General features: G+C 39.9%; 1 protein-coding gene and 1 long non-coding RNA gene across 2 annotated transcripts in view; one reads left to right on the top strand and one right to left on the bottom strand.

Annotated features, from left to right (window-relative positions):
• SLC22A4 (solute carrier family 22 member 4) overlaps positions 1-20,033 on the top strand; it is a 52,586-nt gene extending 32,553 nt beyond the window's left edge. The window contains exons 4-10 of the mRNA XM_081851071.1: positions 818-989; positions 7,876-8,002; positions 9,299-9,396; positions 11,483-11,697; positions 12,790-12,972; positions 13,832-13,967; positions 15,894-20,033. Of these exons, the coding sequence (XP_081707197.1) occupies positions 818-989; positions 7,876-8,002; positions 9,299-9,396; positions 11,483-11,697; positions 12,790-12,972; positions 13,832-13,967; positions 15,894-15,978 (1,016 nt within the window). The 3' untranslated portion in view covers positions 15,979-20,033. The remainder of the gene's footprint in view (positions 1-817; positions 990-7,875; positions 8,003-9,298; positions 9,397-11,482; positions 11,698-12,789; positions 12,973-13,831; positions 13,968-15,893) is intronic.
• A 5,823-nt stretch (positions 20,034-25,856) lies between these two features.
• On the bottom strand, positions 25,857-27,397 carry LOC309335831. The gene is made up of 2 exons (XR_014153760.1): positions 27,282-27,397; positions 25,857-26,762 (listed from the first exon to the last, which is right to left on the bottom strand). It is a non-coding gene; the product is annotated as an uncharacterized lncRNA (long non-coding RNA).
• Between the last annotated feature and the right edge of the window lie 23 nt (positions 27,398-27,420).

The following is a 27,420-nucleotide window of genomic DNA, read 5'->3' as shown; positions in this document are numbered from 1 at the left end:
AGTGTCCCTCTGGCCTCCCAGAAGTCTCTGAAATTCAACAGGATGAGTCTGGCCCTGCCCCAAGGCCAGGTGGAAAGGGCCTTGCAGGGAGCGGTCTTCAGCCCTCACAGCAGGGCAAACATCTAGTCATTTTTGTTAGAATACTAGTTGTTGGATTGAGATAGGATCAATTGGGACTCTGCTTGTATGACACGGCTATCCCGACTCCCCACCAAAAAAGCCATCTGGGTCCCTGCAAAATCTTCTCCTGGAGGTCAGCAGCCCCTCTGGAGCCGAATGGGCTGGGCTACAATGCACTGCTGTAGGCTGCGAAAATTGGAGGAATTTGGGAGGGCTGCTTTTCTCAAGCAGAATTGCTTTTTCGCTTGCACAAGACATCTCTGGATCTAAGCTATGGTTACAAATGGAATGACTCTTACTTTCGTGCTTTACTTGTGCGTGTGTAGAGAGAGATGATTTGCTGGTGTTGGGAATATAATAATGGATTATCTGAACCTTGGTCAAACCTAGCAAAGGCAATTCTGATATTTTTTAATAGAGGTTGAAACAGATTCTTAATAATGTTATAGCTGTGTTTGATAATCCCCTCCCATTTCTTCCCCCTCCCCCAGCATTATATCCTATCTTACACATTAAACCATAGTTACAAGCATAGCTTAATTTTGGGCCATACTTCTCTTGAAATGTTCTAGGACAAATGGCTCCATTTTAAAGACTGTATTCATTTTTCAAAATGCAATAGAATATTTCGAGTAACTTCTTTTTAAAGAGGGGGGAGAGAGTTAAGATGCTAACCCACACTCCTTGTTTTGAACAGGCACAGAAATTCTTGGCAAATCAGTTCGTATTATATTCTCTACATTAGGAGTTTGCATATTTTTTGCAATTGGCTACATGTTGCTGCCACTATTTGCTTACTTCATCAGAGAATGGCGGATGCTGCTACTGGCTCTTACTGTACCTGGGGTTTGCTGCGTTCCACTGTGGTGGTGAGTCTTAATGTTTGAAAGGCGTTCAGCTTCAGAAATGTGTCATCTGTAGCTGATAGCCTTCAACTTGCATTGTTATATAACCAGCTGGAGGATTTTAACAGCCTTTGGTTGCTGTGGATATATTCCCCACCCCTGGCATTTTGGTTGCAGAGAACAGAATTGTCTTCAATGCCGAACATGTTCTTTACAGATAAATTATCTTTCTTTTTAGAGCCTGACTGACTCTGGTAGCTTGGTTGAGTGCATCCTGTGCCGGCTCTTCAATGCAATTTTGAAATTATTTCTCTCTTTTCTTATTCTTTTTCCTCCAGCTTTTTTTATTGCCTTTTTTGAATCTTACTAGATGAGCACTCTTGTACAACCTTTCCCTTTCTCTAATTTTCTTCCATCCCCATTTTCTTCATAGTTACAACTAAATTTTTTCCTGAAATATCTATTATAAATTACATAAAATAGACAATTCACCTTGCTCCTCCAATAGTAGTCATAGAAAAGTAGTGGTTAAATCTTCCGGATCACATTATATAATTTCAGTTGGATACCTTCTGTATGTACAGTGGTATCTCGGTTTTCGAGCATCTTGGAAGCCAAACGTTTCGGTTTTCGAACGCCGAAAACCCAGTAGAAAATGTTTCCGTTTTCGAACGTGCCTCCACAGTCAAACAGCTTCTGCTGCATTTTTTTTCAATTTCCTCCACTGACTTTGCCAACTGCCCTTTGCACCTCAGTTGTTGAATATTTCGGAAGAGGAACTGTCTTCCAGAACGGATTATTTACTTGTTTGCAACTCTGACATATCTAGGCATAGTGAGGGATTGGGGAAGGCATTGCAAGTTCATCTTTAGGGGGGGAAATAGCTCCCTAAAAACCATTGAATGGCCTAATGATTCTTAACACGGATGCTGAATCTAACTCAATTGTTAAAACCAGAAAAATATTGAAAACACATATGTACCTGTCTTGGACTGGGTGTATATGTTTTGCTTGGTTTTGCTCCTGCATTACTGCTCAGTTTGGGATGCTCAGTTTATTCCAGCATCACCATTTGTAGCAGCTTAATGCTATAGCTATTTTCACTAGTAGGGTATTCAGATGGTGAAGAGAAGAAGAGCCACACTACTCCCAGCACTTTGCTCCTGGGCTAATTCTGCCCTCCATCTGCCCCTGTCTGCCCTGATGCTCATGGATTTCCCCTGACAGAATTTTTTTCTCCAGTAGCTAGCAATATGTTGGCACTAAATATTTCAGTAATAATTGTTTTTTATTCATTCTACAGTTGGTGTCTACTCCAAATAACATGAACAGGAGTATGGGCCTTTTTATTCCCCTACCCCACCCTACCCTCCAGCTAATATTTTTTTCACTGAAAAAGCTGTTAAATTGATTCTAAAATGTGGTGTACAGCTCAAATGTTCTTGAGGGACATATCACATTTAATTTAATGTGTTTATGCTAACTCGTTTATCCCTTGTTCTCTCTGTACCCCATAGTGCGCATACACTCTCTTCCCTGCTTCCTTCACCACCGCAGGGCTCTCTGATTCCATCTCTTCTACTCCATAGCTAACACTCCTTTCCCCCCACTACCTCAGGCTTTTCTGCACTCCCAGCTCTGTTTCTTTCTTTTTCTTGCATTAGGCCTTTGTTTTGTTTACACACACACTTTTGAATACCATTATCTGCTTTCCTTCTCCTATTCCCCAAGTTCTGGGCGACAGAACATAAGGCATTCACTCTCCTAGAAATTGCACAGTGGTAATTCAAGTGGTGGCTAGTTACAACAGGCTAGAAAAACTAGTACAGATTCTACCATGTAGACCTATTGATAACGGTATTTGACCATCTCTGCACCCACTTTTGATGTGCTTGAGTGAGGTGGGAACAGCTGCAAACAAGGGGTATTTTTAATTTTCTGAGAAGGATTCAGTCAACTTTTTAGATTTGTTGACTTGAAATAATGATTTGGCAGTGGCCTTAAAATTTCACTATTGTGAACACATCAGTTTCAGATGCTCTTAATATACAGGAGCTGTGCATTTTTAAAAGGGTTTTAAGAATCTGCTACCCTGTTAAGCAATTTTGCTTCATTACATTTTAGTCTACAGGGAATGTGTATGGTGTCTTTTCTCCACCCATACTCCATTCCTCCCAACCTCAGACTACTTGTTTGAGTTCTACAAAGGTGTCCTCCATCTTTAATCTTGTCCACCAAAGCCCTCTCCCTAAGTTTCTGGTGGCTGATGTTTGATGTGTGTTTTTACTAGGGAGAAACTTCTAAAATGAATTCCCCACTTTAGCTGCTGAAACAAAAACGTGGTTCAACCTTGGTCCCAGCTGCTTTCTACTCTGCTAATCAGTTTGCCAGTTTGCTGAAGGGTAAAGCTGACTGTTAGAGATTAGAAATGTGCCTTGGGGTTGACCTGACTCCCTGAAATGTCCTACTTTTTAGCCTTGGTTCCACAAAAATAAAATAGCAGATAGTTTTAATCAAAATCCTGCTAGCTAGCATATGTATTGTTTCCTGTGGTGGTTGCACTAGAGTTTTCCCTTTAGATACTTCTTGTGTCTTCATATAGTTCTTCCTTCCACTTCTAATGTTCCTGCTTTTTGTTCCTGCAAATCTTGAGTTGTTGAGCTCATAGCTAGCCAGTGTCCATATGATTCAGCAGCTACAAAGTAAGAGACCACATTTTATAATGGGCCACATTTTTGAAAAGACTGTCACAGGTATCTGTAGCAAACTCCCAAAAAGAGGTACTCTCCTTTTCCAGTTCTGCTGGCCAAATAACATAAGATTGAAGGAGATGGGTTGCGACAATCTGAGATCCAAGTGGAATATCTCTTTTCCAGTTTGCCTGATACACTTTAGATGTGAAGCTAGTTTCTTCGAAGATGGGTATTTATTGAAGCAGCTTTAGGGGTCCCAGAATGGAAAGTAATACTGGAAGGTAATTATTAGACAGTATGTAGTAGGGTGTAGGAAGCAGACTTTGGCTTGAGTGGCCATGTTATTATGCTCAGGAAACAAAATTCACTCTCTCCTCCCCCCACCCTTTTGGAGGAGGGTTAATTTTGTGTTTTCCATGCATTCTTCCCTCATGTTCACTACAACTCTTGGATTTTCATGCATTTCAGCCTTGGCCATTTCAACACTTGCTAATTCCCCTGTGTGTGTACACAAAACTACCCCTCTTAAGTGCTCTTGGATATTTCTCTTTTGGCTTTCAGTTGGAGTCATTTCCTTTACACCTTTTTTTTCAAATCAATACAAATTTAAACAAATTCTCACTCAACTCGCTTCTGGCTGGTTATGTGGTTTCAGTATGAAAAGAGATTATATATATACATATATATATATATTTAGAGCTATTTTGTCCATGACTTGGTGAAGTAGCATACAAGAGAGTGGTGACCTATTATGCTTAGCTTGACGCTCAGAGAAGATCTGTGATGTGAAGTGAGTTATGCCAAACAGACAACTTCTCAACTTATTTTCATGTATAGATCCGAACTTGTAGAATCCTCTCTCAGTGAACAGCCTGTATTAATATTAAGGTGATAAAGAGAATGTGGTTTAATGGTTTTTATAGGTTTAAGCAAATTAATTCACTTGGTTACAGAAATGCCTTACTACAGCCTTTTTTATTATTTTTCTCTTTTGTATTAAACAAAAACATCCTTGCAGGCAAGCACCTGCATGTATAGGGTTTTGAGCTCTGTGGACTGGGCATTATAGGAAATAGAGGGATCTTCAGACCTCTTGTGTCTCCATCCAGCCCTTTTCTCTGAATGTCTGTATGTATTAGTCACCCCATAACATACATTCTCTGGGCAACATTTTAATTTATATTTCATTGTATTGTATTTTCTTTATTCTTTGTAAACTGCTTTGAGACCCAGATGAGGTGCAAAGTGGTGTATAATTTAAAATAAATACATAAATAATAAACCTACAGTAACTTAAGTTTAAAATAAAATACAACACTAAATATACTAAAGCTCATGTTCCTCCAAAGTTTGCAAGGAGCTGGATGGGAATAAGGGACATGCACATAGACCTCCCATTTCCTGTCGGAGCTTGGTTCTCCTTCTGTGCACATACGGTGGGGTTTGGATAGAGGAACCTGTGCATTATACCATCGGGATTCCTGAACAAGAAAGTATTGGGGTCATGAAATAAAGCTGTTGTGAAATTCTTTCCTCTCCCCACTTGGTTGCTTGCGGAAAATCAGTCCTATTTTATATTGGTTAAATTACAGTGCAGACCAATTTGTTTGCAGCAGAAATCTAAATACTTGTTTGCTACAGTGTGACATATTTGTGTCTGGAAATAAGCTCCATTGAGCTCAGTAGGGCATGCTTCTAGTAAATATGGCCTGGATACTATGCTTAGTATTACTGTGTTTTGAATTTACTATGTTTAGCATTTAACAGTTGTTCTTAATTAAAACTAATGTTTTTATCTTACTTTGGGGACATTTTGGTTGAAAAGTGGCATTTATGCATTTTTTAAAAGTATGTGGGAAAGATGGTTCTTTTCAAATTCCCATTGGAAATGTATCTATAAGATGATACCGTACAAAAGCCCCTGACATGAGATCAGATCAAAGTGCACTTGTGAGAAACTATATTTTTTTCTTTTATGGTCATAAGTGGCCACCTCATTCTTTATCAAGCCTTCTAGAGATGGCAGACGTGCCCTAACTCAGTGATGGAACACTTGCCATGCATGCAGAAGGTCTGAAGTTCCTAGGCAGGGATAGGAATGTCCCCTAGCTGATATTGTGAAGAGCTGTTGCGAGTCAGCATGGATAATTACTGAGCTGGATGAACCAATTGACTGACTTGGTATAAGGCAGCTTCCCATGTTCCTTTTCACAGAGATTTAGAAAAAGCTTATGCAGTGTCTACCAGTAGTATTCGTCCTTAGCATTCCAGTCCCATAAATGCCTCGGGTGTTAACCCTATATAAAGTTCCTAAGCTTTGCAAGTATTTACAACTGTTACCTGGCCAATTAATGGCCCATACAGTATCATGTAAGGGGAAAGCCTTGCTTTGGTCCACACACACACACACACACAGTGTGGCACCACCCTACCGCATAAGGAAGGGGGAGCAAGAGAACTGGTAGCTGTGTAGGGTTCAGATCAGTTCTTTGCCAGAATTAGAGGAATGGGCCATTATTTTGTGCCAGCTTATGATGACTTCTGTGAACAGAGGAGTCCTAGTGAAGGAACAAGTAGTGTTTTGGGGTATTATCCATGAACAAATCAGCAAAACAGAAAACAAATCCATAATGATCCACAGGGATAAAAACATCTTTCTGTTGTCAAAATCTTAGAAAGTCCAAATGTGAAATCCTAGCATTTGGTTTGCACATTCTATATATTTCATCTCTGTTATAAAGGAATTGACATTTACATTAATATCTGAGCATTTGGAGGGGGGGGGGACAGCAGTTTCTTATCATTCAAAACTTTCTACAGATACTAGAATATCTAATTTCTGAAGCGTTTTTCTGTAAAGAGGGACCATTTCCCCTGTGAAAGAAAGCAATGCCACAACTTATGAGAATGATATTTTAACCTTAATGAGAAGTAAGGATGTACTTGCCTTAATCACATGCACAGTTCCTGGCTAACTTCATTTGGATTCTGCTTGAGAAGCAGCTAAGCCCACAAGATGGCACTACTAACATTTCCTCATTTTGCTAAGTTCCTGCTGCAATTCAGTTTTGCAGGTTTTCATGCCACTGCAAAGAATGCCCTCAAAATGTCAAAGCAAGCTCTTCCTCCAAATTGTAAATGAGCATTGATGTGTACACACGCCATGCCCAAAGCATTTTTTTGAACTATGATTCATTTTTTAAAAATGTATGCAAGCAAGAAAAAAGCACTCACGAAGCCTACTTCTACATTATATCTGTACCGTTACCATATTACTGATGTCGAATCAGGGCCAGCATCACACTACAGATATATTTCCAATAATCCCTGCTGTAAGTAGGGTTTGCAGTCAGTGCCAATCCCAGCTAGGTTTGCAGTCAGCCCCTTTTGGAAGGTATCCTCAGTTGCAGCTCAGCCTAACTTCGAGCCAGGCTGCAAAGGAAGGAAGAATTTGGAATGCTCTTAAGAGTGCACTTCCAAGTCTTTTCTTTGAAGTTGAGTCACCTGATGTCACGACCTGAACTGTTTGACAGGTGTGCCTCCCCACTCACCTGCCAAAGTGACCCACAGGAGATTGGGGAATTGAAGTTCTGACTGCTGGATGGATCCTGTTCTCCACCATTGGTATACAGCCTTAGTAATGGTTGTTGTACATTAAAGCTGCTGTTTAAACACGCTTTCAGTTTTACTGAAATTTAGTATTATTAATATTGAGGCAAATGTGTTTTAGAACCAGACTATTTGGCTTTTCCTTTTACATGGGTCACAGGTTTGATCCCCATATGGGACAACTGCATATTCCTGCATTGCAGGGGATTGGACTTGGTGATGCTCAGAGTCCCTTCCAACTCTACACTTTGATGATACTCTTCTAAAGCATCGATATGCTCCATACCATTGCTGAAACAGATCTGATTGTTTTTATTTAGCATTACATTAAACGAGGAATACCTTTTTATGATTTGTGACATATAAAACATAGCCATGAGGTAAGAAGAGTTTGGCTCACCTCGCCCTCATGCACCTTTTTGATATGAAATACAGACCTCATTCCCTGCATAACACACAAACAGGAGAGACATGCATAAAACACACATAGCCTGCTCAATCATATCTACAAACTCCAACTAATGAAGTAATTGGCTTAAAAAGTTCCTTTGAACCAGCAAGTTCATAGTTTTAAAAATATCAGCTTGATTATTTGACGCTTGTTTCAGGCTCATTCCTGAGTCTCCCCGGTGGTTGATCTCTCAAGGAAGATTTGAAGAAGCTGAAATTATTATTCGAAAGGCTGCCAAAATGAATGGTGTTCCAGCCCCAGCAATACTTATAGATCCTGTGGAGGTAAATATTTCCATGTGCTTGACTACTTTGTGATCCTTCTTTGTAACTGTTTCAAACGAGTTTTGTGGTTACAATAAGCCAGTAGAGTAAACAAGCCACAACTGGAACATTTGTCATACTAATAAGTAGTAAATATGTGCCACTGGCAGTTGATGGCTCATGCAGTCCTTACATTTATTATTACTTTCAGGGCCAGCCCACCCATGAGGCAAGGTGAGGCAATCATCCCCAGACATCAGGATCCCCAGTGGCAGCAGATCCTGATGTCTTTCTTTCTTCCCTGCCTTGTTCCCTCACCCCTTCTTCCCTGGCAGAGAGGGGGGGCACTATTTTAGGGTCTTCCTCACCTGTCAAAATGTCTTGGGCCAGCTCTGATTACTTTAGCAGCAAGAACTCTCTTAATTTGCTGAAAGTCTTGTTTGCCTGTTCTTTGTGGCAAGATCTTTGGATGCTTTCAACAAAGAAGTAAAAATAAGGATCTCAGTTTGGTGGGCAAATCATTAGCTTTGAAAAATATTTTCACTGAGATAAAATGGTGTTTAGCATTAGATTATTATTTTTTAATTGGCAACCTGTGACTTTCTAACCTGTTGCTAATGTGTTAGTAAAATAACTCACTTAAATTCTCTTAGTCTCTGAGCAGTGTTGCAGAAACATGTGCAAGGGCCAACTGGTTGCTCTAGTCTGCTATGGGCAAAGGAAAACAGGTCACCTGATTCCATGTGGCATCAAGTGATTGACAGGTGGGCCGTCCTGCCAGCCTATCAGAGTTGGCCCATGAAGGGTAGTGATAAGGACCTGACCCACTGGCTGGATCCAGTTCCCCACTCCTAATTGAGTTGAACTCATCTAGCTTTCTACTGTAAGGTAGATTTCTAACCTGTAACCCTCTTCTGCACCTTACCTTGAATTCTGAACTTGGTTCCACCAATGGCTTTACTATTGCTAAAAGAAAAAGGCAGAGCGGGACAATTCTAGCCTTGTGTTCATTTTACACATAAAATAGGTAGCTGACATATTGCAGTGAACAACAGAATACATTTGATAACAGGACCACTACAAAAGGGGAAGAAATCAGACTCAGAAATGTAATGGTGTCTCAGAACTTCCCTTATATGATAGTGGATTACCTGTATCTAACAATTGATTTCCAGCTAACTTGAATCCTATTTCATGACTTCAGTTTTTTTGCACCACCGCCCTGATCACAATTGTTTCCCATTTTGGGTACTGAGGGCTTTTAAGCTTGTTTTGTTTTTGGGAATCATTTTCACTTTCTTTTCCCCCACTCCTAAGATACAAGATATGAAGGCCAAGCAGCAGCAAGGATTACTTCTGGACTTGTTCAGAACCCGAAATATTGCAACTATCACTGTCTTTTCTCTTCTCTTGTGGTAAGTGAGTGTATGTTTCTAAAGCACATAAGGATCAAGGGAATATGGACACTGCAAACCATGTATGAACTGAGTTGTTCAAATTCCTACCTAAGTGTTTAAATAGCAGGTTCAAATTCAACATACATTATTTTGCGAGTTGCTCAGCAGTCTACTGCAATTGTGGGAATATTTAGTTTCTATATGTTTCTAGCCTCTGCGATATTAAATGGATTCCTTATGAAATTGAGGACAGTGATGGGGGCTACTCCCTTAATGCATGCAGAAGTGGCCCAGTAATAACAATTATGTCTGGCAATGTTCAATAAAAGAAAAACAGTCAAGGAAAATAGTCTTTTTAAAAACCAAAACAAACCTAATAATTGCCCACTAAAATTCTTCATCCTGGCAGGTCAAATACCTATCAGAATAAAAATGTCTTCACTAAAAAGCAAACAGCTGAGACAAACGAAGAAATCAAATGGGCCTCCCAGGTCAGGGAATTCCAAAATAGCTGCTTCCTTGTTCTTTGCACTAAAACTACTAAACATTCTTGAACGTTTCTACAAGATGGAAACAAGAGGAAAAAATGCACCCGCTTGAGGTACAGTAAGTCCACAACTTACACAGGGTTTACGTTCTGAAGATCGTGCCTAAAGCCAAAATCACATATAGTAGAAACCCACTGGGTTCAATGTCAGGTGGGATTGTCAAAATAATTTCCCCAGAACCCTGCCTCCTTTCTGCCCACCCCCTTCTTTTTGGCATGCATGTAAAGCTGAATGCAGACAAGTTAAATGTTGTGGGCTTAGTATACTTAGCTCACTAAATGGCCATTAGGAAATCCAGACCATTTTGAAGATTCAGAGCTGTTACTAATGAAAGCACTTCTTACAAAGAGCTGTAACAAATGCTGGCACTGCATGGATGTGGGTAACTGAGTCAGATAATGAGTATCTATTAGACCACATTTCATCTTCAGAGTAAAGTCCCCTCAGTTACATAGCAACTGCAGAACAGCCACAAAAAATAATAATTCTCCCTGCTCATGAAAATCTCATATAGTGCAACTCAGGCCTAGGGAATCTTTGACCTGCCACATGTTGTTGGATTACAGTTCCCATCATCCCTGACCATTGGCCTTGCTGGTGGGGGCTGATGCACTTGGAATCCAACAACAGATTCTCCACTCCTGGCTTGAGACCTTGGGTAACAGAAACCTGATAAGGTTCCTACCTTCCTACATATGTCAGGATTAAAAGCTAGAAAATTTCTTTCCATGGCTGGGCCTAGTACAGTGGTGCCTCGCAAGACGAAATTAATCCGTTCCGTGAGGCTCTTCGTATAGCGGTTTTTTCGTCTTGCGAAGCAAGCCCATTGACAGTTTAGCGGATTAGCGCTATTAGCGGTTTAGCAGCTTTTAGCAATCAGCTGTTAAGCGGCTTATCAGCGGATCAGCTGATAAGTGGCTTAGCGGCTTAGGAAAAGGGGGGGGAAGGGGGAAAAACCCGCAGGAACTCGGAAGACATTTTCGTCTTGCGAAGCAAGCCCATAGGGAAATTCGTTTTGCGAAGCGCCTCCAAAACGGAATACCCTTTCGTCTAGCGGGTTTTCCGTCTTGCGAGGCGTTCGTCTTGCGGGGCACCACTGTATAGAGGCTCTTATTTAAAACTTCTTATTTCAAACAAGAAAATAAAATCAAAGCTAGAAAATGCCCAATGTGCCTTAGCTATACCTTTTGGAGGGGCAAAATTCTGTAAATGTTGTTACTACTTGCCTCTGACTGAGAGTAGTGCTCAGTGACCTTTGGTCTGATTGGTAAGGCAAGTGTTATGCTTGTCTTTTGGGATGAAAACATTTTATTTTATTTATTTTTAAAATGTGTAGAGCACTCTGTATCTGAAAATGGATCTCAGGGCAGTATACAAAAAAGTTTAAAACCACAAATACATTCTAAAACAAAGTGTTGCTCCATGGAATGGTAGCGTAGAAAATAACTAGCTATTGTTGTATTGGCTAATACTTTGAACATCAAGGCACATTAATAATAATAATAATAATAATAATAATAATAATAATAATAATATTTCTCCCTTTCCTATTCCAGGATGTTTACATCTATTGGCTACTTTGGCTTGTCACTCAACACCCCCAATCTACATGGAGATGCCTACCTTAATTGTTTCCTGTCAGCAGTAATTGAGGTTCCGGCCTATGTGATTGCTTGGCTTCTGCTCCGAACCTTACCTCGGCGTTATTCAATAGCTGGCACCCTTTTCTTGGGTGGAGGAGTTATTCTGTTCATTCAACTGGTACCTCCAAGTATGAACACCCACCAATGCTATAGATGTGTTGATATTTGACCGTACTGTGCAAGGCAGGGTTGGAGAACATTTTTCATTTCAATGGCCACATTTCTTTCTGGGCAACCTTCTGAGCACCAGATGGCAGTGTTTAGGCTGAGGCAAAAGTGTGAAGCATAAACTTTATATACTGGGCTACATGCAATGCCCTATCCTCCATCTGGGCAAGCAAGAGGCATTAACAAAGTTCAAGGACATATTCTAGGCAGACAAAAACACTTGAGGGTGTGCAGCTGGGCCAGTGAAGGCTGTGGTCAGGGTAGTGTCCTGAGAGCCACACATAAAGGCATGGAGGGCCATATTTGGCTCCTGCGCCTAGGGTTCCCCACCCCTGGTGTAAAGACTCTGCTAGAGGATTGGGTATTGGAAAAGACCAACTTGAGCTAAGTATCCTTGAGTTTTGTTTAGCTCCATTATCCTAGTCGCTTATCCATGTTGCAAGTTAGATTATGGACTTGCTTCCTCGGTACTTTAGGACGTATCATCATGCATTTATTCTAACAGGGATTTGAAGCATGAAAGCTTCACTTCCTAGTCCTATCTATGTGCATAAATGAAAGCTATGTAGCTCAGAGGTTGACTGGAGCAGGTCCTTGCCTTCTTAGTGCCTTTATTTATTTGCACCCATGCAGAAAAATGACAAGCCTCTGGTTGGTAGTGATGGTGCAGCCTTCAGATGTTTTGAACCACAACTCCCATCGGCCTTGTCTAACTCTGGCAAAGGTTAATATCATGGATGAAGGCACACCTCTTAATGGACCAGCCTATATAACAAATGTGCAATGTTAAATAGTTAAGAAACTTATTTGGTGCATTTAATGCTATTATGGTTAATTACTTAGATTTTCTACATTTAGCTATTGGAACTAGTATACCTGCAGCTTAATCTCAGACCTGTTGTATAAATCAAGTATTTACAGGTACCACTAACCAACAAGGCATATATGCTGACATGCTGCAGTGCTATTAGCCACATTTAAAACAGGAGGATTTCTGGAAAGGTGGTGAATAACAATAGAGGTCTTATGACTCCGTTTCTGTTTTTCTGCAGACCTCAACCTCCTGTCTGTTATCTTGGTGATGTTGGGGAAATTTGGCATCACGTCTGCCTTCTCTATGCTTTATGTTTACACCGCAGAGCTCTATCCAACCATAGTAAGAAACATGGCCGTAGGTGCCACCTCCATGTCATCCCGTGTGGGCAGCATCATTGCTCCTTACTTTGTTTACCTTGGTAAGAAGTGTCCTATCATTTTAAGAATCTTGCAGTTCACTTTTCTGTCATCTCTAGGTAGCTGTTGCATAAGTTCAGTTCTGACTGCCTTATCCATGAGTCACTCCTTGTTTCAAAACACTTACCCTCAAACTTCCAACATGCAGTAATGTAATTATTATTTATTATGCATTTGAGCTACATTTTTAAAACAACCTACACTTCCCAGTTCCCATCTAATTTAGGATTATGAAACTGAATGACCTTAAACTAGGGATAGATAATCTGACAGCTTTGGTTTACTTGGTTTTTATTTTTTTTAATAACCTTAAATTCAGTTTGTAACATTTTCACATCAGTTTGCTTTTTTTTTTTTTTTTAGTTCTCATGAAAATTCATCAGCATTTTAGTTCACATTTCTCCTAATACACATTTTGCAAGCAATTTCCCCTCTTACAGTGAAATTTTTGATTATGCTTTTACCAATGTATATATTTTTATGCAAACTGAGTATGTATATATTTGTGTTCACTTTTTTTTTGGTTGGAGAACTGCAAAATTCAGAGAAGTATGAATATTGAAGGATAACTGCATTTCAGTTTGCATATTGTTTCAGGAAGTCCAAATTGGCTAATTTCATGTTAAAATATGAAATTCTCTCCTCCCCCCCCCCCGCCATATCTTGAAATATTCACTGTATTTTAACCTAGCCTACCTCATAAGAACATTGTTGAGGATGAAATGGATAAACCCATGCATGCTGCCTTGATATCCTTAGAGGAAGGACAGTATGCAAATATGATAAAGTAATAATTACTTCAGTTCTTCTGTAACTATATTGGAATATAATCTAAACTTTGGAACTTCTGTCTCTCACCAGGTGCCTATGATAGATTTCTGCCTTATATCGTCATGGGAAGTCTGACTGTGCTGATAGGGATTCTCACCCTGTTCCTCCCAGAGAGTTATGGGAATCCTCTGCCAGAAACGTTTGAAGAGATGCTGCGAGTTAAAGGGTAAACACATTTCACTAAAATAAAGCTCCCCCTTGCATTGTATTTTTGACATCATGGAGTATAATGAACTTTTGGCCTGGAGGCAGAATGTCAAATCTACTTAGATGCTATGCAAGCTTCAACAGGATGCTAGGAGCTAAACCAAACCATAAAGGAAAATAAGTTTGTTTCTTTAAGGTTCTTATATACTACTAGGTACTTTGCCCCTGCTTGCTCTGCTCACCACTCCCTCTGCCTTTCCCACATGAACACTCTAGAATAATAGAATTGTAGAGTTGGAAGGGACCCCAAGGGTCATCTAGTCCAACCCTCTGCACTGCAGGACTCTCAGCTAAAGCATCCATGAGAGATGGCCATCCAACCTCTGCTTATAAACCTCAAAGGAACGAGGGAGGCCGTTCCACTGTCGAACAGCTCTCAATGTCATAACAGTTTTCCTGATGTTTAGAGCATCTACTTCCCACCCCAGTCAACTACTAAGCTTGCTTTTCACCATCCTAATTCTATTTCTGAAGACACTTCTCTCTTTTATTCTGCATCTCCGCTTTTCACCCCATGACCCTACTGCATTCTTCCCCTCCTTTTGTGGAATGCCCCCCTTGAACACGACCCCACCCATGGTAACCTGTGGCATCTTCCTCCCAAGCATTTAAACTGCAAAGTACCCATCTCACTTTCTGCCCAGTTATAAAGCCACCATCGCCTCCTTTCACCAGAGGTACTGCCCCTCCCCTAGCACCCCATACACCCCAATCATGACAATAATACTACTATTACGATAAACTAGTGTTACTGTTAGGGAATAAAGTGTTCAGATTGTACATAATGTATTAGAAATCACCCCAGAATTGGCCCTACTAAACATCTTCCAAGACAATAACACCCATTTACATCACAAAGAACTCATAACCCACCTGCTTTCAGCAGCCAGAAACATCATAACCAGACACTGGAGAGACCTGTCAGGAGTAAGCATGGACCAATGGTAACAAATAGTATGGGAAACATCCCTACTAGAAAAATTAACCAATAAACTGAAACTGACACGGAGACAAATAGAAGAAAATGCCTTCACCCCGGTATGGCTCCCCTTTATCACATACACAGCCCAACAAGACAATGACAAGAATCCACCAACAGCATATGAATCAATATGGCTAACCTGATTTAAAAACACCCACCCACCCCACTCACACATGCAAAAAGGTTCACCACAGCCAATCACAAACAAGCAACCACACCCTAGGCCAACCCCAACTTAACTCACCAATAAAGGAACACAAGCGAATAGCAGAGAACCTGCACAAGTGACACTGACACAAAACCCTACACATACATTAAGTAAAATAGAAACATTGCCACCCGACCCCACCCCCACTTGCTTTCCCCCCTCCACCTCTTTCCCCCTTTTCTTCCTAATGTAACACTAATGTCTCAACAAATGAAACTGATCTGTAAAAATGTTACTTGGAAAAGAAAAAGAGAGAGACGCTGCTCATACTTTTGTAAACCAATAATTTTTTAAATAAAAATACATTTTAATCTCAGAAAAAAAGATTGTACATAATGCTTTCCCATTGTGGATGCTGAATGCTGAAAAACAAGGATGTATCTGAGTCAGGACATTGTCTTAAATGCTCTCCTTCGGCAAGTGTCAGTTCTAAAATGATCCCAGCTTGAGCCTCTGCATGCTTGAGCCTCTTGCAGCTTGAGCCTCTGCATGCTTCCTCAGAAGTAAATCCAACTCAGTTCAATAGATCTTGCTTCCCACTAAGTGTGTTTAGGATTGCCTTAATTGGATTACAGATGCTCTTTGCTTAAATATGGATGCTTGAACAAAATTGTATTGTAGGAGAGTACCTGTGGGGAAAATATAAACCAGTGCTTTTCTGTTTCTAATGTATGTAATCTCCTGTTTATTTTCAGATTCAGAAATAGAAAACACACCTACAAAATAGGGAGTTCAAAGCAGAGTGAACTAAACTCCAGGACTATGAGAACATCATTGTGATCATATATCTTTGCCTTTTACTGAAATGAACAACCAGAACTTGTTAAATTGCAACTATGAAGATAAATGAAAAAAATTATTTACCATACTAGGCAGCAGTTGTCCTAATAATCTCATGTTTCAGAACACTGGTGTACCAAATGTGTGGGTTTTTATGCTAAGTCATTTTCAGCATGTATAAAGCTCCTCCATCTTTTCTTTCTTTATTTTTTGTGCCTTGGTTTTGGGGTTTGTTTTGTGAAGCCTTGAGCACTTTTTTTTCATCTCCTTGGGATTTATGTAGTGCTGTATGTACATTTTAAGAGCAGGCCATCAATGATGGTTGGATGAAGTAGAGGTAATTACTGTAGAATCTTCAGTTGATGGCACATCAAGCTGCCCTGAATCCCATATTTCACTTTCGAAAGGCCCTTAAATAGCTGGATAGATTGTTTTAAGGAAATAAATGGTACTTAAATTAATGGAGCTGTTACCAGAAAGTACTTTGAGAACCAAGCTTTATTTTCTTACACTAATTGGAAAATCTTGAAAAGGAACAAAATTTTAGTAGACAACACTTTATCCCCAATAAATCATAGGTGTAAAATTTTAAAGCCATTTTTGAAAATAGACGCATTCTCTTTAGAGTCTATGTCATTGTCAGGAGGTTTGTACAGAAAGCAGTACTGTATATCAAAGTACTTGCAAGTTTTATTTACTTCAATGAAGCCCAGGCCCGGCAGTGTTTCTGGAGACTGGGCCTTGCAAAAAAATTTGACAGTGCAACCATGGCTGCAAACCTATATACATTTGTTTGAGAGCAAGCCCAATTGAACCCATTGGACTTATTTCAGAATTGATATATATAGGCTTCAGCTGAAAGCTTGCAAGTTGCATTTCCTATTGTTATGCCAAACACTCTTATTCCTCCTAAGTACCTAGCAAATGAAAGTTAGTTCAATATAATTACTAAATTAAATTTTCTGTAGCAGATAAAATTATTGGAACTGGATACAAACCAACATTTAGAGAGAGACGCTGGTTTTTCTGGGACCAGTACTACTGCAAACCAGATCTTAGGTTGCACTTGTGCCATTCTGCCACAGAAATCCATTGTGAAGCTGGAATCTTCTAATTTTTTATATTATGCACACTGTAAATTTCTATATTTAGGACAAAGTAGAAAAAGTATTTAAGTAAGGGAAGACTTCATTACCTAAAACACTTTTTGTTGTTTCCTTATGAGATTTTGAGCACATTTTCTGCTGAGAAATGAATATTGGTAAGAGAGTTAACAAGTCAGGTATTGATTGACATTGACATTTGTGCCAAGTAAAGTTCATGTATAGATGGCAATTACCCACTTAACAGTGAAATTATCTGCTTGGAATATATATTGGATAATCTCCTGGTTTGTTGCCTCAGAATGAACAATTTCCTAGTGCAGATTTTGAGGACCTAGTCATATATACTAGCAGCCCTGTTGGGAGACCATGGTGTGTCTGCTTCCATGCTGCAACTTCCACAAAATACAGTCCAGCTGAACTTAGAATGATCAAAGACTGAAGTAGAGGGACCTTCCTTGTCTATTTTTAAAGCCTAAACTTACCAATACACCAGAACTCTACAATATATCGTTGCTATGTTTTAAATATGGTTAGAACCTGCTTCATGACATCACATCTAATCCATAATGGCAGGGAATGTGGCAAGGTGATCCTGTTTTGCAGGTTCTTGGCACCCAGTTCTCTAAAGGACTATAAAGATCTGGTGCTCCACAGTCTATATGGGTGATCCCTGCCCTCCTTTAAACAGCAGGGGAGGAGCTTGCTATGCCAGATTTCTTAAATGGAAACATCTTTCTGATTTTGCAAGTGGCCTAACAAATGTTATTAATGTTGCAAGCCCAATATTTCACCATTGCAAAATTAGCCAGTTTTTCCAGAAACAATTTTATTTGCCATATGAAAGCCTATACCATTGATACACCATTGTGCCAAAACAAGGTACTCTTTTATTTTCTCTGTGTTATGTATGTGTATTTTTCTGGGGTGGGGTGGGGTTGCCACAAAAAATATCCCTAGCCCCATGTGTAGCATGGCTTGGTTGTCTTGGTTGCTGGTAAGGTGGCCAGTTTCTGAGCCATAGACTGTAGTTGTTGCTTTTATATGTAAATATTTGACAACATTGTTTCATGGTCTTGCTCTGCAGCAAAAATTCCAAACGCAGTCTTTCTGATTAGGTTATATATATATATATATATATATATATATATATATATATATATATGGAGTTCTTGATCCTAATAGATTTCTCAGCACACTCTTAACATCTGCAAAGGATAAAATTGTTTACATAATCTATTGCAGTTTGGCAATATGTACCATGGCATCTGTTTATGTATATATTTTATACAAAAATAATGGATTCTTATTCTGTTTTACACTGTTGTAACAGTCACTATTTCTAACATATACACTTTAATATCTCTCTCTATATATATTGTGGTATTTTTGTGGAAGACTTTGTTTTGCCAGTGTTTCTGTAACAATATAAAGTTCTCTCAATTTTTAATTGGGCAAATTCCAATGTAGCTCCTTAGGCAGTGCTTTTTAAAAAAAATGGAATCTTAAAACATGAAGCTGCACTTTCTAGAGGATTGTGATGTGATATAAAATAAGGGCCTTTTCAAAGGGACCAGTTCTGTAAAGATTCCCCCAATATTGCTTGATTTGACTAAAACTTATTGGGGTATATTTGCCTTTTAAAGTATGGGTGATGGTTTCATAGATAATGAGATTAGATATGTTACTAAAAGCTGTGACTGTAAGGGTCTGCTTGCTGCCATGCAACACGGCTTCTGGTCTGAAGAGATCTTATTTAGAAACTACATACAGTATGTGGTTGAAGAAACCCACCGTAACATTTCTATGTGCTTTGCTATAAAAACCGTAGGGGCTTGGGGACTGGAATGAATTTTTATACCAAGTCTTTACAGTATTGATCCTAGAAAGAGTTGCTTGATTCTTGTGGAGCATTTACAAGGAAAATGTACATTCTCTGCCAAATGATGATTCCTCTCAGGGATTTGCCAGGTGGTATCTGCGGTAGTCCAAAGATTGTGAAAGAAAGAAGGATCAAGATGGAGAGACTTCTGTTGCTGGCACCTTATTTTTCTTTTTCTTTCTTACTGTAAATCTTCCAGAAGGTGCTGGCAAAAGCTTTAATTTACTTTTGTGGGACTATTCTATCTTTTTATTACAGGGCTGTACAACTTTGACCCACTTGGCAAAACACAGCCAACCAGCAGCTTAATCTGCCTCTTTTTGCTGCCTGCCTGGGATGGCGCAAGCTATAAAGATAACAGGCTCCTAATAGGCTGTGTATGGCTCTGCGGTCACAGATTTAAGTTGTGCAGGCCTGTTCAGCTGCAATCTTTGTAAAGTGCCTGCTGGTCAGGTTGGGCCCAGGATAGTTCTTTATTAGAAGGGAGAAATGTTTGATCAAAGTATTTCTACTAACCTGAGTGGAAGTCTCCCTTTTCTTAGACCTCACCTAGCTGCTATCTGAGATGCCCCTCTCCTTTCCATGTTATATCTGAATAATGTATACACTGTTTCGATCTACAAATGTTTTGTGTGTGATTTTTAAAATATGCTATGCATCACCATGTAGCAGTTGCCTCTTTATTTTTCCATATTGGCAGGAAAAAAAGAAATACAATTGCACTGACCAGTTTCCTCTAGGTATTAAAAAAAATTATCTTTCTAAGATATGGTTGCAAGACCAAAAAAACACACAAAAAAACGCTGTGTAAATACTCAGATATTGTGATAAGTAAGTGGGACAATGAGAGAAACAAACCAGTACAAATGTCCTCACCTGAAAATGGAAGAACTGGTATGAATTTGCACTGAATAATATAGACCTGTCAGTATGAAGCATTACTCTAACTGGTTCTAGTAAAGGCACTACAGTTACTGTTCCACCATGTTCTCAACCTTTGTTGCATGTTCTTTGGTATAATAAATAAACAAATAAAGCCACAAAATAAAGCTACTGTGATTACCAGAGAATTTGCTTTTTTGGTCTGAAGGTGGGGGAGAGTAGTAATGAGCATCTTGGAAGTCTCTAGTGACTTTATCCACCATTAGAATTTTTGATTCCCACAATTAACTTGTAGAATTGGAAGAATTCGTGCATGTGTCTGTTAGTACATCAGATAGGTATTCTAGAATCCAGCAACAGCCATTGCATCCACAAATTCCAGAGGATTAGCCATGTCATTCTGTTGCATGATATGATGAAACAGAGAATCATAGCACTATAAAATTGGAAGTAGCTTAAAGACCATCTAGTCAACAAATGCCTGTGATTATTATTTCCAGACTGAAATAGGGTTACAGCCTTAAAATAATTTTATTTATACATTTAATATTGCAAATCTGTACTCTTCTGAGTATCACTACAATATGTACTCCAGTATGCAACAAATGTGATTGCTTTTTTGCCAGGTACAACCAAACAATTGCATCTATTTTCACAGTGAATCTTAGTAAAATCTGTCCATTTCCACACACTCCAAAACTTCAATTAGCCACTTCTTGAACCTTACTTGTTAAAACTGCAAGCTTTTACTAACACTATGCAATACAGTCTTGCCTGCTAACAAAAGGTTAATGATAAGCCTAAAAACATCCATACTGTTCTCATCTTAAGTCCAGTTACTGGTTACAAACTTGTTGATAACTCATCTATGTTAAACTTGAGTGTAATAACCCATGCCTAACGTTAATGGAAGTACCATTGTACTCTCCCTGATGTCAATGAGAGCATGCCAAGTTGGGAGTAATTTCTATTCTGTTGTTGTTAATTGCCAAATCCAATTTAAATTGAGCAGAGGGCCGTTCACCTATCACTACTTAAAAGTTTGTATTGTGGTAACTCAAGTTTTCTGTAGCTGCCTGCCACAAAACTTAAGTTTTTTAAAGTGGTAATAAAATTTTATGAAAATAAATACTTTGTTTGCACCGTTTTCCAGCCACTCAGAAATTCAGGTTAACAGGATTAACATATACCCTAGCTTAATTAATCAGCTTCACCATATGGTTGGAGGCTACAGTTGCTGTCCTAACTTGTAAGCAAGCAGCTTCCTTTCCCATAGCTCTAGGTGGTTGGTGAGCAACTTGGGTTTATACACTAGAAAAAAATGTTTTTATTAGATGACTAATATATTAAATAGACACACAAATAACACTATATAAAATATTCCTTCATTGTTTATCCAAAGCAAATATTAGAAAGAAATCTTTGCCACGCCTGAGAAATTAAGACCCAGTTGCTTTATTGAACAAAAGCGCAATGAAATGGCCTTTTTTCTAGGAGTACTCTCATCAGTGCTGTTGAGCAATTTTTATTGTGAGCTCGGATGTGACAAGATAAAAACAATGTGTGCAGACTTCATTGTCGACGCACAGAAAATAGAGAAGATAAACTGCATTGCTGTCTAGTGAAATCAAGCTATTCAGTCTTTAAAGATATTCCTGACCTTGTTTAGTTGTGCAGCCTTCACTGGTAAAGGCCTAATGTTGTATAGTCTGAGTTTCTGTTTTGAAAAGCTGTGGAATTTTTCCGTTGGATTAAAGCATATCTATATCAGAGCTATCTTGTGCTTTGTCAAATATGTATACAATGAGGAGCTTTTCATGGGACCCAGTAAAAAGGTATTCCTTCCTCATAATTGTTTTTGCATCATTTCAGCCTTCATCAGCAGTCACAGCATTTTATTATGGCTGAGTCTGAACTTCTAAATAACTTTTTAACCCTTATGCAGGCATCTTGTCCTGTCCATTTTTGCAGGAAATGGAAATCAAAACAGCTCCAGTTGGGGGCGAGAGAGGTTTTCTAATTCATGTTGCATTTTCTGAACAACTCTAGACCATACCCCAGTTTAGATGACACATATTATGGCTTAGTTCAGCACAGCAGCAAAATGACCGGGAAGGAGTAAAGCAGGCACAGTCTTCTGGAATCCGCATATATATATGCACAATGTGTAAACCAGGAGTGTCAAATACAGCAGCAGTGCTCAAAAAGTAAGACCCAAGCTATGCATGATTCTCACACAGCAGTCCTATGCATTTCTTCTCAGAAGTAAACCCAGCTGAATTCAATAGGGCTTACTTCCAAAAGTGTACACAGAATTGTAACTGTTTAACCCCCTTTCTATTTTTTGTTATTAATTTTAACTAAAACCATCCATGTTACTGTTTTAGCAGAGGACTAATAGGATTCTCCTTAATCCCTGTTCCAACTGTTTTTTCCTCACTCAGAATTGCCTCCCAGCTGCTTTTTGCTTCACAAGGAAAAATAGGTGGGTACCACTATTTCTCCCTTGCATGTGGACATGCAACATAGGGGAGATATCTGCAGAAAAACAAGGGGAAGTTAAAGTGGGCTACCTTTGGTTTAAGCTACCCTTTCACCTGGCATTCCTCTACTCTAATTCACTGGAAAAGTGGAATGTGAGGCAGTGAACGTTAGATTTAGCTTGGACCAAAGTCCAAGAAGCCAGCATATATATTTTTTCAACTGTACCCTCAATACATTATCTTTCACCTGCTATTTTAAAGGCCAAAGAACAACAACAAAAATCCTAGTAAAATCAATGTAAATTGATTTTTTAATGTAATCATTCTTTTTTTCTGTTGAAATGGGTGGTGCATACTTTATACACAAATGTCAAGGTAACAGGTTTTTCTGCCCTGAGGACTGTACTACATGCTGATGATTATGTATTCAAGCACTAAGCTGTGTGGCTTTACCTTTCACCTAGTAACTAAGAGAAACAGGTTGGAATTTTTACAGCCAGCCATGCAAAAGGTATTTTTTGGACAAATGTTTTGTGGAAGCATCACTCTATTCTAATAAAATAAAGTATTATTTTGAGAACTAAACCATTATTTTAGGTAGCCGTTTGTACCTTGGCCCCAAAAATATTTAGATTCTCTGCCAACAAATTGGTCAAGACTCACTAGGTCTTAAATGTGATGCAATGCACTCTAGGTGATGATTGCAGGCAGCAACACTCGCAGCTCCATTGTCTCCAGAGATCTTGCAACATTGCCTTTTGGCTCATATCGTACTTTTTGGCTATTAAAGCAATCAAAACAAAATGTTAGCAATGCACTGCTGAAGTAATTATCTGCAAAATAATTTATCCTTGTTTGACTTAGATATAGGCGGAACCAATAACAGACCAGGAGACAGCACCCTGCACTTTAGGCTTGATCATTCAAAGCTTTTTTAAGGTCCCTGACCACAAGAAATCTCTGAAATAAATTATTCCCTATATGATTATGATTATGAAACTGTAGAACTAATGTATCTTTTCTGCTTAGACTTTGGTTTGGTTTTGTGGGAATGGGCACATTTGTGCCCAATCCCAGCTAAATTAAAATCTAGGATTATTCCATTGATTTCTATGGGAAACTCTCACTTCTGCCCCTGGATACGTTTAAAAATAACTTTGTTGTGAACCAGGAAATATGGCCAGACAATGAGACACTTCTCTGCACACTTTTTATATAGAAACATCTCCCAACCACACTTTTCTAACTATTCCATTCCTTTTCCGCTCCTGCCTGATTTTCTGTTGCTCCCTTGCCTCCCCACAGTCAGTCACCATTCTATACCTACTAAGCACGCTCAGTCCTCATTGGGCTATTTTTCTTCTCCCCACCCCCCAAAATAAGGTTCCTCCAAATCTGCCAATATATCCCCATTTTAGCTGTGTAAGCACAAGGACGCTGAAGGCTGGAAATAGAATATAGCACGAAGACAGCCTAGCAAAGAGTCATCAATGAAAGGGCATGCTTGCATTCTGCAAATACATGGTAGAGGGGGATGGCAGAGGCAGGAGAATTAATCAGGCACCACCCAGAGGAAGTGGACAGAGACATTTTCCTCCCTCACAAAAAAAGAGAACCAACTCCCTCACAAAAAACTCAGAACCAACCTTAAACCTGGCTCGCAATAGATTCAGGATGCTCAGGATATAATTAAATGTGTGGAGCTGGCTACCACAAGCTGTGACGGGGATCACTTGGTAAGATTGCTTTGAAGGGGACTGAGAAATCTTACAGCTCATTACAGCTGTATGGAACCCCTAGCTACAAAGGCAATATACTCCTGAAGAGCAACTGCTGAGGAGGAGGAGGAGCAGCAGTCATTTGCCCTCATGCCCTACTTCTGGCCTTCCTAGAGGCAATTAACTGCTATGGAAAGCAAGATGGATAGAGTAGATGGACCTTTTGGGTCTGTTCCAGCAGGCCTTCTCTTAGGCTCAGCTAAAGAATGTAGTATAAGCAGAAGGATGCTACTCATCAACAAATTCACAATTAAGGTGAACAAGATGTTTCCATTTTCCATAACATACATCTGCGCAGAAAAGCATACATGTACCAGGGGCATCAGTATAACTGAAACTGTTCTTGGGAGCAGGTTACCACAACCCACTGAGCTTTGACCTAGATTTATATGTTTAGGATTACTAACTCCCCCTACTTTTAAATTTCTCGTAAAATCTTGCCCTTGTGCTCTTTTTTTATCTAAATCGTTTTATCCAAATGCTTGATTATCATAGCCACATGCAGTGCCTTTGATTTTGAAGCAATGTGGATCGGGAACTCAGCCAGAACCCAAACACCCGCAGATTTGGTTGCATCATGGAAAAAAGAGGTCACATGTCTCACGATGTGAGAGCACTTCAAAAAGAAAGGAAAATGTGAATATTAGTCATGGATTTGTTTCAAAAACAAATGCTGGAACCTAGAGAGATGTGAACGTGGGGGGGGGGGGCCACAGTAAGAGCTCAGAACATCTGTGGCACCAGGAACCACAGTGTATATTATGTTGAAATCTCATATTTTGATAGTTTGAAAGTATGTCCTAGTGCTGAAACATGGGTCACATTAAAAAAATCCCTATATTGCTAAAATCCCAGCACAGTGATTTTAAAGAAATGAAAATCTGAAGCTGACAAGTGCATATACAGAGCGACAGGCTGCTTATACCATGAGTGGGGAGTTGCAGACCCAAAGTCTGAATGAAGTCCTCAGGCACTCCTAAGGTCACCCTGTCCTGTTCCAAACCCTCCTTATGTGCTTTAGTCTAGCTGGAATGTGTCCTTGAAACCTGATAATGCCTCTTGCTTGCCTGGATCGAAGATAGAGAAGTGTGTATTTGTGTAGAAACTTGACTGTTGTGTAGCTGGAATACAGCCTACTGTACAAAGGCAAGTCACAAATATTGCTCCACCCACTTTGACCTCTGGTCCTGCCCACTTTTGCTTTTGGCCACACCTGCCACTGGCATGCAATCTCCGGAAGGTTGCTTACTAGGAAATGTGGCCTAAAAAAGGTTTCCAGTCCCTGTTTATATGACATTTGTGTAAAGCAAAGCAGCTGGCTACTTACATGAATGTGCATCTATGTTCAAAGAAAATTGGATTCTTGGCCAATTATCAAATGATGACATCACTTTTGTATATTATTCTGTGCCAAATTAAAGCTACTGCCATGTTGGATATTTACTGCAAGATAAAGACTACAATCCAATTCCCAGCACACACACTTACTAGTGAGGAAGCACCATTGAACACAGTAGGATTTACTTCGGAGCTAAACCTGCAAAAAATTCTGTGTTGAGTGACAAAAATGTTTTCAGTACTGTACAATACTTACATTATCTGTTAAATTGCCAACAGGTCATATTTCTCCCCCTTCATTCTCCCCTGACCAAGCCTTTCATCTTCTCCTTAAAAAGCCTGATGAGTTATTCTTTGAAATCAAATTGCACAAAAAGAAGGTTTCAAGTGACAGGACTAATTACTTCAGAGATGGAAGGCCTGCCTTTTATTTTACTTTCTCAAGTACTGAACTACTGGTTTTTCCAGAAGTGAAACAAAATACTTTTCTGTATGATTTCATTCATCACTTTGGTATCCCTTTATACAAGCAGCAGAGTAGTATACAGATAGCTCAGTTTATCTTCACAATAACCTTATGAGAAAGATGAAATTGAGAGAAAGTAACTTGCCTAAAGCTTTGCTGGCTGAGTAATAGATATCTGATTTATTATTTACTTATTTATTTATTTAATAGTTTTCTATCCTGGCTTTTAGGAGAATATCACAAAGCATTAAACATGATACACAAACTAAACAGCAATCAATAAACAATATATACACACACCTTATATAAATACACCTTAAACATTTTAAACACTCAAAATTCTTAAAATACCAACACAAAAAATATAGCAAAAACAGCATGAATATAACAAAGTATAAAGAACCCCACCACTGCTGCCACCCAGTTAAAATGAATCCATGAAAGCAACAACAAAGATGTTTTGGAGGCTGGTCAAAAAATTATGCAGAGGGTACTCTATGGGACCACCTTCTGCAAGTCTGGGGCTATAGCAGAGAAGGCCCTGCCCCGTGTTGCCCTGCCCAACACTACCCAGGCCACACTAGGAAAAATAGAGCACCGTTCTCTTCAGGTGCACTCCAAGTGCCAAACATACACAACACCCCCCTTCCACCAAACCCCATTTTAGCCTTTGCAGAATTTGCTCATGAAACCCATTTTTCTTTATGAAACTGAATCCACGTTGGATGAACACACTATAGACCCAGGAAACTGGGGGGAGGGGGGCACATGTCCTGTGTGAGAGCGAAAACCCATTCAAAGGTATTGATCCAGGGCTAGTCTTTGCTGACAGTCAGGATCCAGGGCGACCTCCTAAATAATAATAATAATAATAATAATAATAATAATAATAATAATAATAATTGTTAACTGCCCATCTCACCGGATTGCGGCTTCCAGCCCTTATAAAACCACGGCGAAACCTCAAACATTAAAAACTTGTGTGGCTAATTATCTGCTGGAGCTGCTCTAGTCTAGTGTGTTTGACTAGCATTACATTCCGGGCCTGTGCGGCCGACGTAGAGCTCGACGTCAGCGTTTCTCCGGGCCGGCTGCGAGGCAATGCCCATATTGCCCAGACTACGGTGCGGTAACCGAACCCCGGAGCCAGCTTCTTCGCCGAGGAGGCCGCCCGCATTACAAGTGACGGGAAATGCCAAAAGCAAAAAGAGACCCCGTAACTAGGCTGGCCGCCTCACGCGCGGGGACGCCGCGGCCTCCGCCTTGGCGCTGGGCCCAGCGCGACTCTAGGCCTTTGTGTACAAACCACACCCACCCGCTCCCCGTGAGAAGAAGCACTTGCTGCTGCCGGCAGCCGCGGCCGCACTTTACCTCATAGCGGCGGCGGCGGCGGCGGCGGCAGCGGCTCGCCTGTTCCCCGCCCAGGCCGAGAGAGGCTGCCGCCACATGTCGTAGCAGAAGGCGGCTCTTCGGCCCTCGCTTGTCCGTTGCCGGCCGGCCAGGGCGCGCT

Source organism: Podarcis erhardii (genome assembly GCF_964252035.2).
Source record: "Podarcis erhardii genome assembly, chromosome: 2".
NCBI lineage: Eukaryota > Metazoa > Chordata > Lepidosauria > Squamata > Lacertidae > Podarcis > Podarcis erhardii.
The sequence above is the reverse complement of the archived record's forward strand: the minus strand, read 5'-3'. Positions and strand labels throughout refer to the sequence as shown.